Here is a 15,978-nt window from a genome sequence, read left to right as displayed (position 1 = left end):
TCATCAAAATCATATAGTTCTAAGAGAGAGAACAGTGAACCACTGCTTGTGTTGTATGGTGGTTGACATTCAACATCTTAAAGTCTCCCTACCTGATTCTGACAATAAATTAGTTCCCTTCTGAGACTTTTATAGTCATAACAAGATAGAAATGGCTTAAAAAAACTTTGCTACTGACCATTTGAACTTACTTGAGTGCTGAAACTGCAAAATCATGCTTAATGCTATAAGCAGTGGATTTCACTGGTGTTTTCTTCTGCTGTGGTGTTGCTGCAGGTGTGAAGGTAAGGTTGAAGCAATTCACTCAGTGATTTGTTCTGAAGGGTTGGTTTTTTTTTAGCTGTGTAAAATTCCATTAGACTAATTATGTGGATTTGTATTGATATTTGGTTTACTTCCTGCTGAGTATAAAGATAGAAGCCTATTACTGGAATGCAAATAACCTATGATAGAAAATCACCTTCATAGCAAAATGTGGCAGCACTTCAGAGTTGTCAGTGTTCCAAGATGTGACCTTATTGGTAGAGGACTGAACCAGAAATGCTTAAGTTAGCTTCCCATTATTTTGGGGTTCTTCTTATTGCATGAAGTGTTCTCCATTAAAAAATGATCTTATTTCTTGTGGTATGTGTGCATCTGTGAAAAATGGAGAAATTTCATCATGAAAGTCTGCAGACAGTAGAGGCTTATCTGATCTTGCCTACTCTTGGAGAAGTTATGGATATAAAATGCATTTATGATGACAAAGCCATTTTATTAAATGCAGTCTTTAAAATGCAGTAAAACGTCTTTAAAATGCAGTAAAAATTCCAAAAGATTTGAGATTTAAATATCCTAATTGAACTTCACAGAAGAAATAGTGAAGTGCCTCTTCAGTGCTTCTTCACCATATGTATTTATATGGCTTTTGCTGTCAGCTTGTCTTTGGGGATTTTCCATACATCATGATGATGAGACAGCTTGACCTTCTCTTGCAGATAAAGTTAGTTGTGAATTTGACTATTTTCCTCTTTTGTAAATGACTGGCAGAATCAATGGAGGATGGACACAAATACTGTATGAGGAGGTCTGTTCCTCAGTAGTAGCTTTGTGTTTTGACTTCCCCAGCAGAGTGTACCTTCAGAGTTGTGCCACTTTGGTACAGTCACAGCTGCTCACGATAGGTTGGAGAAAGAGTTTAAATGTCTTCTAAAGAGCAGGAGTATCTGGGTTACAGAAGGACTTACTTCAGCAGCTTGTCAGAAAGTTTCAGTTTTTTGAAATGGATTAGTTGAGAATAAAGAATCTTTTATTAATATCTCTGGTCATATATAAGCTAGGATAATAGAACAGCTGCTGTGTGTTGTTTCCCTTTCTCAAGGAAAGCTCTGAAAACACCTATAAAAAAGTGAGTAGTCAATAAATAAGGAATTACTTTGCTATTTCAGAACATGATTTGGTGCTTTAGGTAGTGCTGTGCAGTATTTGGTCACTTCTGGGTTGTTCATGTACTTTCCATTTTTTTTGTGAAGGACCATCTCTTTCATTAGTAGAATCTGTTTAATGTCTGAACTGGTATAGTCCAATATCACCTATAAAAACCAGTTGTTTTCAGACACGTGTATAGCCTTTTCTACTTAGTACTTGCAGCCTATATCCTTAGCAGGGAAAGTTATTAATCCCTGATGAATGCAACTGAAATGATACATTGAAGTCAGCAGAAATATTTCTACCCAGTGAGCTGGTGGCGTGTGTTTATAAGCCAGCGAACTGCAGTGCTTTGCAAAATATTACGGATCCAAAAGCACAGTGGATTAAGTCTACAAAGTTTACAAAGCTAGGATTAAGAATAGCTGTAACCTCTACTGCTGAGGTTATACAGAGCACGTTATCACCGGTATCTTTTCTGGGTTTCCAAACATGTTTTAGATGTATACTAGGAGCCTGTTACGTTTGTTGACTTTTGTTAAGTGAATGCTACAGTTATCCTTAGGTTTCATTTAATTTTCTAAATGGAGCTGTGCTCACTTTAAACTGCTTGGCAAAAATATTTCCCTGGGTTTGGTGGTTTGTGGTTTTTTGGTTGGTTTTTTTTTTTTAGTGATCAGAGTTGCTGATGATTCCGTATTCAGAAATTGATGTAATTTCTTCATGTGTGAACTGATAAATGAGGGAAGCTGTAAATAGTGGTGTGTTTGGCCACTGTTGACATGGATAATTGAATTAAGTGTAGAATCAGGCTAGTTTTCTGCCTGTGGGGTGTGAAGCGTTCACTGGTGTTTGACAGAATTTGACGTTTAGATGGATATCTTTGTCTTCCATCCAGATAGCTAGATTGGTACATTTGCTCTTCTTGACATGCAAACTCTTATCCCTTGTAAGCAAGATTTATTAAGTTGGCTTCATCCTTGTGTTGTTCCTGCACTTCCCCAGTATTTGTGGCTTAGGGCAGTACTCCCCAGTCTGCAGCTCATGTGTCAGGTGCTGGGAGGCTGGATGTGGTGTGGCTGGCACTTGAGTTCATGCTGTGGGACATGGGTTGTGATACATCTGGAGTTGTGCTCTCTGGGAAGGTCTCAAGAAATCCTTCCTCTTCTTTCCTAAATGAGTCACTCTCACGCTGCTATGGAGCAGTTTGGGAAAAATCAGTTCATCTTGAAGATACATAGAAGTATCACTGGGTCACAAGCAAGACATTGTACTGTTGCTTGTGAGTGTTCACTTGTGTAAAATCAAATGCTGGGCTTCTGTTCAGGTTTCTTGCATTTTAGAATCTCTTCCCTATCGGTAAGTACTAGTACAAGATACGGAGCTAATGAGAGCTTATCGACAAAAAACATAGTCTAGGCAAAGCACATAAAAAGCCAAAGAATGACACTGTATTGTTTGGAAAGCCTTAAAAAAGAACCTTAATATACTGCCATGCACGAAGAGAGCTACTATCCATCAAAAGATTTATATGGTGAATTAAAGCAGTGTTAACAGGATGAAATATTTCTCTCATACTTCCCCCCTCCTTCCCCTTTCCTACCACACTTACTCTTCCCCTTTATGGATTCTGTCTTTTCTCATTTTTAACTCCCCATCCCCTTTCCATGCCATGCTTTATTGCTTTGTCTTTCCCCTCCCTGGATAGAGTTCGTGCATTTTATAATGCATTTCTCTTCTGCCCATCTTTTTCTTGTGTGCTCCTGGCTCCCAGCGTTGCTTTTCCAACTTTATGCCAAAGTGATTATCTTCCGTGCTTACGTTTTATGTGGTGGTAACTGCTGTACTCTGATTTAACAAGTAGAGCTTTGGGGTGTTAACGGATTTCTGTTGTAAAGAATATAATGAATGATGCGTTAGTCCTGATCAGCAAACCTGACTCATAGGCTGAGCAGCACCTTTTTGCAGATATTTTTGTGCTGCTGGGGTCTCTGGGAAGGGATTAAAAGGCACTGTTCTCTCAGCAACAGGGTGAACCCAAAAACTGAAACCCAAAGAAAAGTTAACCCTGCTAGTGTGTGTTTCTGAGGATGTTCCCAGTGCTGTGCTCAGGGTACAAATCTTGCTGCTGCTACATTTGTACTTACTGAGTCTGTCCAACTGTTCAGACGAAGGTGGGTGGGATGACTGGCTGTTGATTCTTTGTAAGGAGCTGGAAGAAAAATAAAGCGGCTTCATTTGAACTCTGAGAAAGACAGCTGTGTGTGTATAGATGATACAAGGGCTGCTAATGCTTTACAGAGAACTTTGTTCCTCTAATGCTCTTAAGGAGCTTCATGGTAAGAAGCAGTTTATTTCTGCCAAAATTTCAGTAGTGGAAGTGGGTCTTACGGAGGCTGTTCCTTTCATATAAAGGAGAGAAGGCTGACTACCTGGATGCCACGTGTTCTGCTAGAACAGATGAAAATGGTATATCCTGCACATAACAAAGGAAGTCTAGCACAGGAGGCTGGTCTGCATGAAAGCAAGGTGGTCACTGTTGCCAGTGTGCATGTAGGGAATTCCAGGGACTTTGAAGAGTTCTGGCTAGGATGTAAGTAAGCTGGCTAGAGGCTTACTGACACACCAGTTCCTATTTTCAGCCTCAGCTTGGCAGGGCTCTTTTGGAAAAATTAAAGATTCCCTTTTCTGGCAGAAAACCACAACGAGGAAAGGGAGTAAAACACAGCTGTCCTATCTCTGGGTTGAAACAGCAATCTTGCAGCTTGCCTTGCCAGCTGTAGGGAAGTACAACATTCAGAGCATGAAGCTAGTTTTCTGACTGATGCTCATTAATACGAAGCCCTTAATTTCACCCTGTATCATCTCTTGTTGTTATCTCTGTGTGTTTAATTGGGAAATGGCTCTCTGGAAAGCCCTCTGAGAACCTGTTTGTAAGTGACTTAGGTTGCTGGCTCTAGGCCTGTGTCTTGTCTTAATCTTTATCATATTTGAATTCCATTATGAAGTGCCAAACAAAAGCACATCAGAAATAATAATAAAAAAGATACTATGTAAATAATTGGCTGGTTGACAAGTGCAGTTGGATTTTACAATTCAAATGCTTAATCCAGAAGTGCTGACTGCATATGCGGTGCCAATAGGAATGGTAACAGTAAGATGGATATTTCCAGCAAGCACTTAGCCAGAGCTGATGTAAAATGAAAAACAGCCAGGCACACATTTAACTGAGAAATTGAGAGCTATTTTACTTTACTAGTGAAGATATTTACCTCTGGGCAAGCAACTTCCACCTTAGCTTAAATGACTTTTCCTTTCTGAGATTCATGCTCATCGTGCTGTAATAGCAGTCCTTGCTAAATGGCCTGACTGTTGATATTTAGCATTCTTATTATACACTAAATGGACCCAGTGGTTTCCCATAAATTTTCCAGGTGACAGTGCCTGGATAAATGGCTTGAGGTACTGCTGGCCCAGTTGAGAAGGGGATTCGCCATTGCTCACTGGTGTGAGGCGAGGGGACTCCTTAAGCCAAAACCAGTGCTGAGCAGGGAACTTTCATTAGCCCCTTTCCTGGCTGGCAAAAATCTCTTTATTATATTGAAGTATAATTTGCTGGGGGAGCCCTTTACAAGTTTAAAATTATTTGTTCTTAGACTGAAACATCCTTGGGGTATTGAAGCAGTCAAGTAGGAATAGTTGTGTGCATGCACACAAGCACATCTCTGTTTTAAGGTTTCTGGTGAAATAGGAACATGTTTCTTAAAAAAAAACAAAACAAACAAAAAAGCCCAAGTAACAAAACAACAAAACCAGGTCCAACCTGTTAAGTGGTCAGCAAAATTTTTAGCATGTAAGTTTTTTCTACTTGCGTCACTCACAATTGATACTTGATTAAAGTTAAACTAAAATGTGTGTGTGTTGTGTCAGCCCTCAGCTTTCTGACATTGGGAATTGTTAAATCTTTGTCTGTGAGGCTGAAGGGTTTTCTCTCAGCTTTCTTTTACACCTTTAGGCACTTGGTTTGTAATCAAATCGCCCCTTGATCTTCTCTTAATAGCTTGGACCTTAGGGCTGGATAAGAGACCTTTCTGATCCTTATCCTCAGCTGTTTTGTTGGCTGTACTCTGAGCCCACTGCAGTGTATCCACATCCTTCCACACCTGTGGTTAGGAGAGCTGAACAGTTGTCCCATGGTAGTGACCATCCAGATGCTAAATAGAGATGATGAAATGTTCTCACTCAGCATTTTCCAACATATTCAAGCGTTCTCTTTCCTTTTTTTTCTCCTTCTCTTTCTACTGTTTATTGCTAGTTTGCTGGCTTAGCAAGTCTACCTGCTGTCTGTCAAGTCTGTGAGGACTGTCCATGTACAAGTAGGGGTTGTAAGCTCAGTGTCAGGAAATAAACAGAGAATGTGTGAAGTAAACAGACTACTGGGGAAAAAAAAGGCATTTGTGAAGCCTCTTGAGTAGCTGAAATAACATGGTAACTGCATCGCGCTTGGGGAAAATTGTCTTTCTGCTGGAATCTCTTCCATTTGGAAGATTTACAGCAAATGAAGCGGCCTCTGACTTTTTTGGCTTCTTTGTGCCTTTTGGTGTTCAAATGGTCTTGCAGTCATCCAAAGACCTCCCGTGCAGTTTTTTTCCTGCTGTCACATTTTTGGTCTCTGGGCTTACATAATACTAAGAGCTGGGCGTCTTTTAAAAGCTGCTCACACATTTCCTGCTACATGTTGTTTAGATGGTGGCTCCTGATGTGGAGATTGCATGGGAGGGAAGGGGGCAAAAACACCAATGGAAAAGTAGAATGTGATTTAAGCTGGGTGATCTCCTGGGGAGTCATTTGGACTGAAGCAGTCTTGCTCTTTTGGTGCCAAGCAAACCTGCTTTGGTGCTTAATAGTGAGAGACATTGGCAAGCACATTCCTCATGAGATGGGTGATTAGATTTATTGACAATCACTTTGTATTCCCTAGAATGAGAAATAATTTATTAAAGAAACAGCTTTCTTGGAATGAAGGCTTAAAAATTCATCAGTGATCCATTTGTTCCATTTCCTTTGAGATTATAAAAAAATTTTGTTGTTTCTTTTTGTGTTGTCGTGGTATATTTTGCAATAGAAAGCATTTTTGTTGTGTAGTTCAGATCTAAAAGCAAGATTGTGTGTGGGTGAGGAGATTAGTTAATTTAACACTGATTTGATATGGCTGCTAGGACACCCAAATAGTGTTCTACTCTTGGTCATAGTTCTAAGTATTCAGAGATGGTTTACATCTGCCTTGAAGTTAAAAAGCAATTCTCTAAGATAGTTTTGTAGCAGCACAAGTAGACGTGCATGTATTAGCCTAGAACTGACAGACTGGGTCTGGCAGGTTTGGGTTTAACACAGTAGTGGTGTAAGTGGCTGGGAGAGAGTGTGGGACACACGGACTGCACAAAGAAACTTGCCAAACTGACGGCTCTTTTTTTTTGTTTTAGATGAAGGACCTAGCTTCTGACTCCTATGTGCATGTAAGTGTGGGGGCTTGATATCTAGTAATACATGCATCAGTTTAATTTATGATCCAAACCCTGTGGGGCCAAGAAGATTTGAAAGCTAGATGTCTGTCTTGCAGAAAGGAGCATACAAATGAGTCATCCTACACCACCCTTAATTACCAGCATTGTAGAGAGAGCAGGTGGAGATGAAGGAAAGAGCTTGCTGGAAAATTGTAATCCATGATGTAACTTCAGCCCACTGCAAATCTCCCTTACTTAGCCTTGGTTAGTTCATCTGAAAGAGTCCAGAGAGGAAACAAGTCAGATCTGTTCTGGGTTTGGTCATAGATTAGGCATGCAGATTTGCATTGTTTTTGCCTTTGGGAGGTAGCTTGGCAAATTGCAATCAACTCTGTGCAAATCTTGGTGAGAAACAGTCATTTCCTGCTCATTTAGTATGGTTTCCTAGCGGGCAAACTTTCCAGATAAATAATAGCCATGTTGTTGATAGCTAAGAGAAACAGGGCTAGTCCTAACACTCTGTGTGCCAGGAATCCTTTCTCTTCTGCCTATATCATTTTGATATTAAAAATAATGGATTGAGTTTCTATTTTACTACTTGATCTTGCTTAACCACTGGGTGAGAAAAACAGCTGGTCACTAAGGGACTGAATGATGAATTATGATACCCTGGTCCAGTTCTAGGTTCTGTCACAGGCTTCTTACATCGGGGCCCTGAGGCCTGGGTTCATCCCCCAGCTTTTGTGCTTTCTTGAAGTGATGCTATTTCCCTGCAGAATCGGTGGCAAGAGCTGGATGTGCCCAGGGAAGTGATTTGGTCTGTGCAAAATCTGAACTATCTCCTGAAGCTCCTGTCCTTTTTGACTAAAGAGGAAGTATTAAGTTATTGTACATTTAGATACCTTGCTAAGGTGCCTAAAGATAGGTGCTGTGAATACAAATCTATTATACATCCATTTCCGTACCTAGAAGATGTGTGTCCTTACTCAGATTTAAGTACGTATTATCACATCTGTTGAAGTTGACTGAGGTGTAATGTCCTGGCATCTTTAGTTAACACTCAGTCAATCTGAAAAGCAGGGCAAGGCAATACAGAGCCCTGAGAGATGCCTTGTCAAAGTGACAAATTGCCTTTTCTGATTCAAAGGACCAGCTTGCATGGCAGAGCTAAGTAGCTAGTGGAGAAAGGGGAGGAGAGCATGGGAAAAATACCTTATTTGTTTAGGCCTTCCCATGTATTTTTTGTTGTTTGTTGGTCTGAGTTGAAGTCCTTTGTTTTCTTTTGTCTGAAACAGCAGCAGGTTGAGAGGAGTAAAGCCTCTGGGATTCTGCCTCTCGCACTTCTTGTTCTTATAAACTGTTTACAATCTCCTTCAGTTTTCTAGCTTTGTATGGAAAAGTTCAGTGGGTCAGCTTTCCCTTTAGCTTCATCCATCATTCCAGTCAATTAGAAATAGTTGAGGGCCAATTGCCCGGTCTTCCATTAACTGAGACACTTCAGATTGTTTAAAATAGCATAAAAGCCCTCTTTGTTGGCCATTGGGCAAGCACTGTAGATTTCCCTGTTGATGGGCAGTTACCGCGTGGCTGAACAGAACCCCAGTATGTCCTGCAGTACTTGAGAGATGAATATTACTACTACAGGCCTTGTCTGGGTTTTGATTCCTTCTCCTTCACCTCCGCCTCTTGCTCCCCCTGAAAGGTGTGATGCCTTCAGATGGTGAATTACCATGCCTGCTTGCAAAAAAACCCTGCTCTTTGTGGCTTTTCAAGACTTCTGTAGTTGAGGAGTTTTTTTTTGGTTGCTGAAATGTTCCTTTTAACCTTGGTGCTTTAAAAGATCTTGGCATAATTTGTTAGTTGCTTGTCGTGTGTGTTTCTAAAGGACAAAGGAAGTGTGTAAGTGTTCAGGAAACAGTTAGTGCATTGTGGTGTGTGGCTGAGTTCATTCTGGTGTCCCATGCCAGAACTGCCTGCTTTCATTGAGGGCTAACATTTCCCTTATGTTCTGAACTGACCAGCCTTAGTGTAGAGCTTGTGGGAGAGCTCCAACAGAGAGCTTGAAGCTTCTTATAGGTTAATGTGTTCGGGTTCACACTGATGTGAGCTGAATCCATTGTATGTATACATGTAAATATATATTTATATTTTAAAAAACATTTTGTTTAACGTGATGTTTAAACCAGGGAAGTAGGCTCACTAAGTGGAAATCAGTTTATCTACAGCAAAGTATGTATTTATGTATTCCCATCTTAAAATCATTGTCTATCTTAGAAACTCTCCTTTCAGTGCTGTGTCCTGCCTAGGTTTCAGGATGAGCTGGTCTCTGTGGTTTTCATTGTTTTGGAGCCATTTTGCATGGTTGTGCCAGTGTTTGATCCCAGTTGTGCAGCAGTGGTTCCTCTGGTTATGAAGAGTTTGGTTAAGTGTGACACCACCTGTGCTTGGTACTGAAGACCAGGACCTTGCTGCACTTTTTGAACTGGAGGAGTGCAGCGGTCTTTGAACATAAGGCCTCTGTGTTCTTCCAGAACGTGCCCTGCCTTGCAGTAATGCAAGCAGGGCTGCCTGTGAGTGCTTGCCTGTTTCTGTGTTCCTGAAACATGCTCTAAAAACAGGCAATGTCCTGTACAGATGCCCTTCAGATGATACAGGCTCATGTGCTGGCTAACTTAGATTCCAGCTGTTGCGCTAGTGAGGTGCACAGAAAGTTCTCTGGGCAAATCCAGGGCAGAGAGCACAAAAGGGATCTTCAGGCTGTGCTAAAAGAAGGGGACTCGGAAAAGGCATAAGGACGTGATAGCAGCCGGATTTGAGAGCCTTCAGATGCTGGGGAGCTGGATCTTTTACTGGGGAAAGATCTGCAAATACACCAAGTTCAACAAATTTCACTAGTGACTTTGTTCCTCCTTTATGTCCTATTGGGATAAGAATCTGGTGCAGATCTCTATGTAGACTGTTTTGGTGTTTTCTTGGAAGACTTGCCTTTTTTATCTTCCTTTCTTCTCCACTTGCCTACAGCAAGTAACAGCTTGAGGACATGACTGAACTGGAAGTGCAGACCTAAGCTGGAAGACCAGGGGGTAGAACATCAGCAGAGAACTTGACTCTGACAAAACCAATGTTTGACTGTTTTTCACTTACAAATATCTCATGCTTTTCAGAGGCTGAAGCTTTAATAAGTAATTTAAACAAAGAGTAGTAGGAGGAGATTCCACATGTAATTCAATTAGCATTGTTGTCCAGTGCCATTAATTATATCCAGACTTGTAGTATGTGTTCACAGGAGTTGATACACTTGAGCTTGTCTGCACTGGGGTGGGCTGAGGACAAATGTGTCCATTGGTATAGAATCCAGCCTTTGTGTTTTGCAAAAACCTTCAACTTTGGTATCTGACAGTAGCCTGGAGTAAGCAGTAGCACTGAATAGCCTTCATTGCAATCTACTGAACAAAGGCTAACTCTGGGAGAATGATGATTTCATGTACATGATTTTAGTGTCTTTGAAGAGGGACTGTTTTAGTGGAAGTAATAATCTCCTCTGATTTTATATTGTTTCCAGACTATTTTAAATTATTTCATAGACAGAGAATAAAGAACTTTGTTTACCGTCTTAAAGCAGGATGTCTGATCCTCCTGGGGGAGGTTATTCTTTAATTTAAAAAGATATAAAATAGCTACTTTGATGGAAATGTAACTCTAGGAATTGAAATGGTGGTGATTATAGAAGCTGTAGTTTTCTAATGCAAAATAAGCCCTGGGAGATGAGCCCTAAATGGTATATTACTTTTGTTTTTTTAACAAAACAAGAATTACTGTTACTTTATTATTCTTGCTTATTTTACAAGGTTTGTAGCTGTTTCATCTGCACTTAACTTTTACAGGCTGAGGATAAATTGTTGTTTTGGATTTTAAATGTGTGTTGATATGCAAGCACAGAGCAATAGGATAGGATTCATTTGGTACTCAAAAAAGCAGGGAGAAAAGCCACAGCTACTGACACTGTATGCAGTACCTGGATTGGAATCTGTTCTCATAATTTGATGGTGTTTTGCAAGGAGCCAAAGGTTGTTACTTGAAAGAGACCTCATGGGTAATACTTATTAATGAGGGGGGGGGTATCACCTTGAAATGTGTGTGCTTATTGCAGGAGAACTCCTGCTGCCCTTTTGGGAGGGCTGTGGGGCCCTGGGGGCATTAACAGACCTCAGTGGCCCTGACCAGCTTAACAGGGGCCTTCTGATGAGAGACCTGAGAGCTCTATTTAAGATCAGCCCTGGCCCTCAGTCCACGCGTATGCGGTTCTGGAGTACTGGTCTCCAGCCAAGCTACATTGATCCAGACTCCGGCCTGCAGACTTGACTTCCCTGATCCTATCCTGACCTAAGCCTTTTGCTTCCCAGGTTGACCTTGAGCCTTCCTCGTCACTGTGAGATTGCCTCCTGGTTGGACCTGGCTGCCATCTCGGGTCTGCCCTGATCACCTTGCCCGGGTGCTCTAGAAGTGGGTCCCAGATAGTGAGGCCCCTTCCTCGCCATCCAGAGGACCCCCCTCAGCACCATGTCCCCCAGGGAGCTGCAGACCCTTGATGCTCTCTGTGACACAGTTGCTCTAGTTTGGCTGTTGTGCCCTGAATGTTTCAAAGGGAGGGTCCATGAATGAGGGGGGAGCCTACCTGCAGGAACTCAAGGATCCTGACTGTCTCCCATTGAAAAGGAATGGAAAGAAGCTCCCTTTAGAGTTGGTCTTCCCAGATGCTCAGATGATGAACAGTGATTGCTGTGGCATGGCAGATCCCTCTTGTGCTGGGGAACACTCTCTTGTTTGACAGTAGGAGAAAGGACCACAGGGTCTTGGGCAGTGTGGTAACAAAAGAGGAATTGTATGGTTGCTTTTACTTTGAAAGACCCAGCAAGGCAAATGAATTAGTATGTGTTCTAAACTGGAATTACCTACCTCTGTAAGGCAGGGAACTGCTGGTAGGGTTATTCATTAGGGTATCATATTCCAGCTCTATCTGGCAACTTGTGTTCTACTTTGAATAATTACGCTTACCTGCCATATGTTTGGCATCTGAGATGCTGAGATGTATTTAGCAAAAGAGCGTCCTAAATACTGACTTAAAAGCTGAACACAGAGAAGGTGCTTGAAAGGTGCAGTGTGTCCCACTTTCTGTAATTTGTGATGACCTAAAATCCTTAATGATGGAAACTAAAAACAGATAACAAAACCTTTGCATCTTTTCTACATTAGTGTTAGCTCATGACAACTCTTAGGTTAGAGATGTGGAGAAAGTACTGGCTTTAGAGATCAAAGCAACACGTTCTTAAGCTAATTCAGGGAGTAAACTGGGTGATACGCTGCCTTCTTTGCTCACTGCATTCCTCACTCAGTAGCTCACATAATAATAAGAAGGAAGACATAAGATGCAGTATGGTTAGTTGTCAGTGGTGGAATATCTACCTTGAACTTTGCAAACTTGTATTCTTTCTGATGGTTAGGAGAGTCTCTTGCTAACAGTAGTTTTCTCTTGTAGGAATGCAGATATGTATCTGCTTGAATCTTCATTTTAGAAGCACCCGGAGGATAAAATCTAGCACAGTGCTCATTTAAAGTCAATATGCTCTAGTTTGCAATTTGCTCATGTTTAAGTGCCCAGCTTCTAAGGTTTCCTTTGCCCACAGGCAGTCTGAATAGAAAGGGAGGCGCTTTTTTTTTTTTTTGTTTCCTTTCTTTCTTTCTTTCTTTCGTAAAGAAAAAAGTTTTGCAAAAGCTTAAAGAGCAAAATATTTCTTTCCACCTTCCATCTCCTCAGGTTTATTATCACAAAGCAGACTTTGCTGCTGAAGAATCTAGAGGGGAATGAAGAGATGTAAATTCATGCAAGATGCAGCTGGAAATGAGGATGATGGATGAGATATGTGTGTATGTACATACATGTGTGGGAGGAGTGAGAAGGTCCCACCTTGAAGCAGTTCTGGCATTCCGTGCCTTGGATATGAAAAGGAAGTTTACAGGGATAAGGTCTAATGGAAAAATAATCTCTACAAGTAACTGGTTACTTTGCTATTGGAGAGGCTGGGGTTGCATGAATGTAAATAGAAGCTCTGAGTCTTTACTGTATTGTAATATTGTGTAAATTCTTCTGTTTAAAGGGAAGTTTTACTGTGGGGTGGGGAGAAGGGAGTTGGAGTTAAAATAAGTATCTTCAAGAACAATGTGAAGGGACTAATATATTTGTCCCAGGAACTAGTTTCACTTCTGAAGCTGTGGGCAGAAGACACAATGTGACATATGAACACTACCATAAAGGATTCAGTGTGTATGGGAAGTTATTTGCCATAATGATTAAATACTGCACACTGAAGGAGTGTTTTTCATTAGGATTTCAGAAGCCTTTTTTTCATTGATTGATTCCGTAGCCTGTTACTTTGTGGTTTCAGTAGAAATTGAAGAAGCGCCTGTTTATATCACCTCTGGTGGTCCAGTATGTGTTGTCTTTGAAGGCTGTCCGTGATCCATTTTGACTGCGATGATTGCCTGAGGCTTATTGTCATAGTCTTGGTTAATATTAGCCCTTACCTGAAAATGAAAGTGCCTTCTTTATTGAAATTTAAGTTCCAGAATGTCAGAATACAGCTGTAAGTAAAGGAAACTGAACGGGCATCTCGGCTTCTTTCAGAAGAAACTGTAGATCACACAAGGATTAAATGACACTTTTCATTGCGGAGCTTAATGAGTACTCTGCTCCTGCTCAGCAGCGTAAGGTCACTGGGAAGGAATCTTTAGAGCGAGGTGTCCCTGCCCATGGCAGTGGGGTTGGAACTTGATGATCTTAAGGTCCTTTCCAACCCTGACTATTCTATGATTCTATGAATCTGTTCTTCAGGGCTTGTAGAAAACATGGCAGAGCAAAAGGGGCAATCCAATGTTCAGCATTGGGATGAAATGCAATTTTTCTAAATAAAATGTTACAAAGTAAAATGTTTTAGTTCCTTGGTGATGAAGCTGCTCACAGGTAAAGAATATTTAAACCTATATATAGTTAGATTCAACACCTGCATGGCAACAGTTTCATCCGAATAATTTTGTTTTCCTATGATGTTAAAAAGTAAAGTGAATTGTCCACAGCGTCTTCTTTCCGGAAAGTGTGTTCACTTTGCAATTTAGGGCTCTGTAATTCTTTTTTCTTTTTCATAATACGGGGGGAGCAGGGGAAGTCGTGGCTCTGTGTGTGTATTTGTGCATGTATATTTGTGTATATGCTTAATAAAGGATGTTCTTAGTCTCCCATTTGACAAGGTGTGCAAATAGAAGCCCTACTTTGGCTTTGAGGTCTGTGTAGCCCCATATCTTCAGGGCTTATAATGACATGAGCAGCCAGTCATTTCATTTTAAGTAGCTGAGGATTCATAATGCTGGGGAAAAGTCTTATTTCTCGGTATGTAAGCTGGTTCTTTATTGGCCACTTGCTGTGAAACTTCTGAAATACATTCATCTACCAAAGGGAGCTTCTCTGATTTCTGTGCTGAGACGCACAATTGTGTGAGGAAAAGGAATGTTCAGACATTGGTGCTGGCTAGAAGCAGAAGGCTCTCTTCGGGCAGCATCCCTGCAAGAACCAGCCTTTGATGTACTTTCTTTTTTTTTAGTGTTACTTTATATTGTCTACCTGTTGTAAATTTTAAATAAGCATATAGCCAGTGAGATCTTACAGACCTCGTGAAGGGAAGGTGTCAGAAGGCATTTCACATAATTCAGCTATTAATCTCTAGCTATCCATTTTTTTTAAATTATCATTGCTCTGGACAGTTTGACAAAGGTGTCAGTTTAATAGTAGGTCTGGATGGTTTATAGCCTTCTGCAGTCTGCAGCTGAGTGTATTTTATCAAATGGAAAGAAACTTTTAATGGTGCATAAGATTAACCACTCTGAAAGCAAATGGTCCTGTTCACTGCAGAACTGAATGAATGTTTTTACAAACAAAAATTCCACTCATCCTGTGCTGGGCATTGAAGGGAAAGCTCAAAGCAGGTTTAAATACAAGGCAGTAGTTTGTTAGTCTATGATAGGTTGCCTATAAATATGATGAAGTCCTGGACAGATGCTTCACATGATTTCCTTTTACTAAACTGAGGCCAGTCATACCAGCATAGTTTTGCAGCATGCTTTTTTGAGATGTGAAATACTTCTTTCTCTGACTCTCTACTTGCATGTTGCTGGATAAAGTGTGTTTTTCAGTTGAGAAAGCTGAAATAAATGGAATAGTTATGCCATGATGGTGGAAGTTAAATATTAATTTTTATTTCTTACCTGCTTCTATAGGAACAAAGCCCCAGTAACCAGACGTCAATAGCAATGATGCAAGAGCCTCAAGAAATGGTGGAAGAGACAGTTACTGTGGAGGAAGACCCAGGCACTCCCACTTCACATGTGTCCATTGTCACTTCTGAAGATGGAACTACAAGGAGAACTGAAACCAAGGTGAGAGGTTGATAACCAATGAGGAAAATGGCAAAATATTATCTGATCACAAAGTGAAAATAGCAGGGAGTAGCCTTAGTGATGACAACCGAGCTGATGTAATCCTCAGTGATTCTGAATGTTCTGTTTGCCAGCAAAGCTGAGTTAAGGGCTTCTTCAGTTTCACCTCTACATCTAGTTTGCTCCCTATCAGCTGTGCTACCACAGCTGTTGATTGAGCTGAACAGTAGAAAATATCAAAAACACTAGAACCCCTTCCCAGAATGTTTATTCTTTTAAGGTTCACTTTATTTTACTGAAGCAGTTCACAGCATTGCCCTGCAAACCCATGTAGTGGTACAAGTATTAGATGAGTTGTTAGGGTTTGGAGTAAATTACTTTCGTAGCCAAGGAAAATGTGTTTGGAAATATGTCTTCAAATTAGTTACAATGTCTAATAACAATATGAGATTATGCCTTTTTCCTTTACAGCAATAAACATTTAACACTATAGCATTGAAATTCTGCAACAGTCTTTTGAATGGCATTTTACTCCTGATGCATGGGAAAAGCTGGGTGTGTTCTCAAATGACCTGTACCTCAG

At 40.8% G+C, this 15,978-nt stretch overlaps 1 protein-coding gene across 10 annotated transcripts in view; it reads left to right on the top strand.

Annotated features, from left to right (window-relative positions):
• Nucleotides 1–15,978, top strand: part of ARVCF (ARVCF delta catenin family member) — a 277,932-nt gene that overhangs the window by 169,238 nt on the left and 92,716 nt on the right. For 6 of the 10 annotated variants that reach the window (XM_061370845.1, XM_061370843.1, XM_061370847.1 and 3 more), the window contains one exon: nt 15,237–15,395. In XM_061370845.1, the coding sequence (XP_061226829.1) occupies nt 15,270–15,395 (126 nt within the window). In that variant the 5' untranslated portion in view covers nt 15,237–15,269. Of the gene's footprint in view, nt 1–6,890; nt 6,924–15,236; nt 15,396–15,978 lie in introns of all 10 variants that reach the window. The other 4 variants (XM_061370841.1, XM_061370839.1, XM_061370840.1 and 1 more) reach the window with 1 other exon arrangement.

This window comes from Neopsephotus bourkii, unplaced genomic scaffold (assembly GCF_033783945.1).
Source record: "Neopsephotus bourkii isolate Nb327-2 ecotype Australia unplaced genomic scaffold, CSIRO-AGI_Nbou_v1 NB_1542, whole genome shotgun sequence".
Taxonomy (NCBI): Eukaryota; Metazoa; Chordata; class Aves; order Psittaciformes; family Psittacidae; genus Neopsephotus; species Neopsephotus bourkii.
The sequence above is the reverse complement of the archived record's forward strand: the minus strand, read 5'-3'. Positions and strand labels throughout refer to the sequence as shown.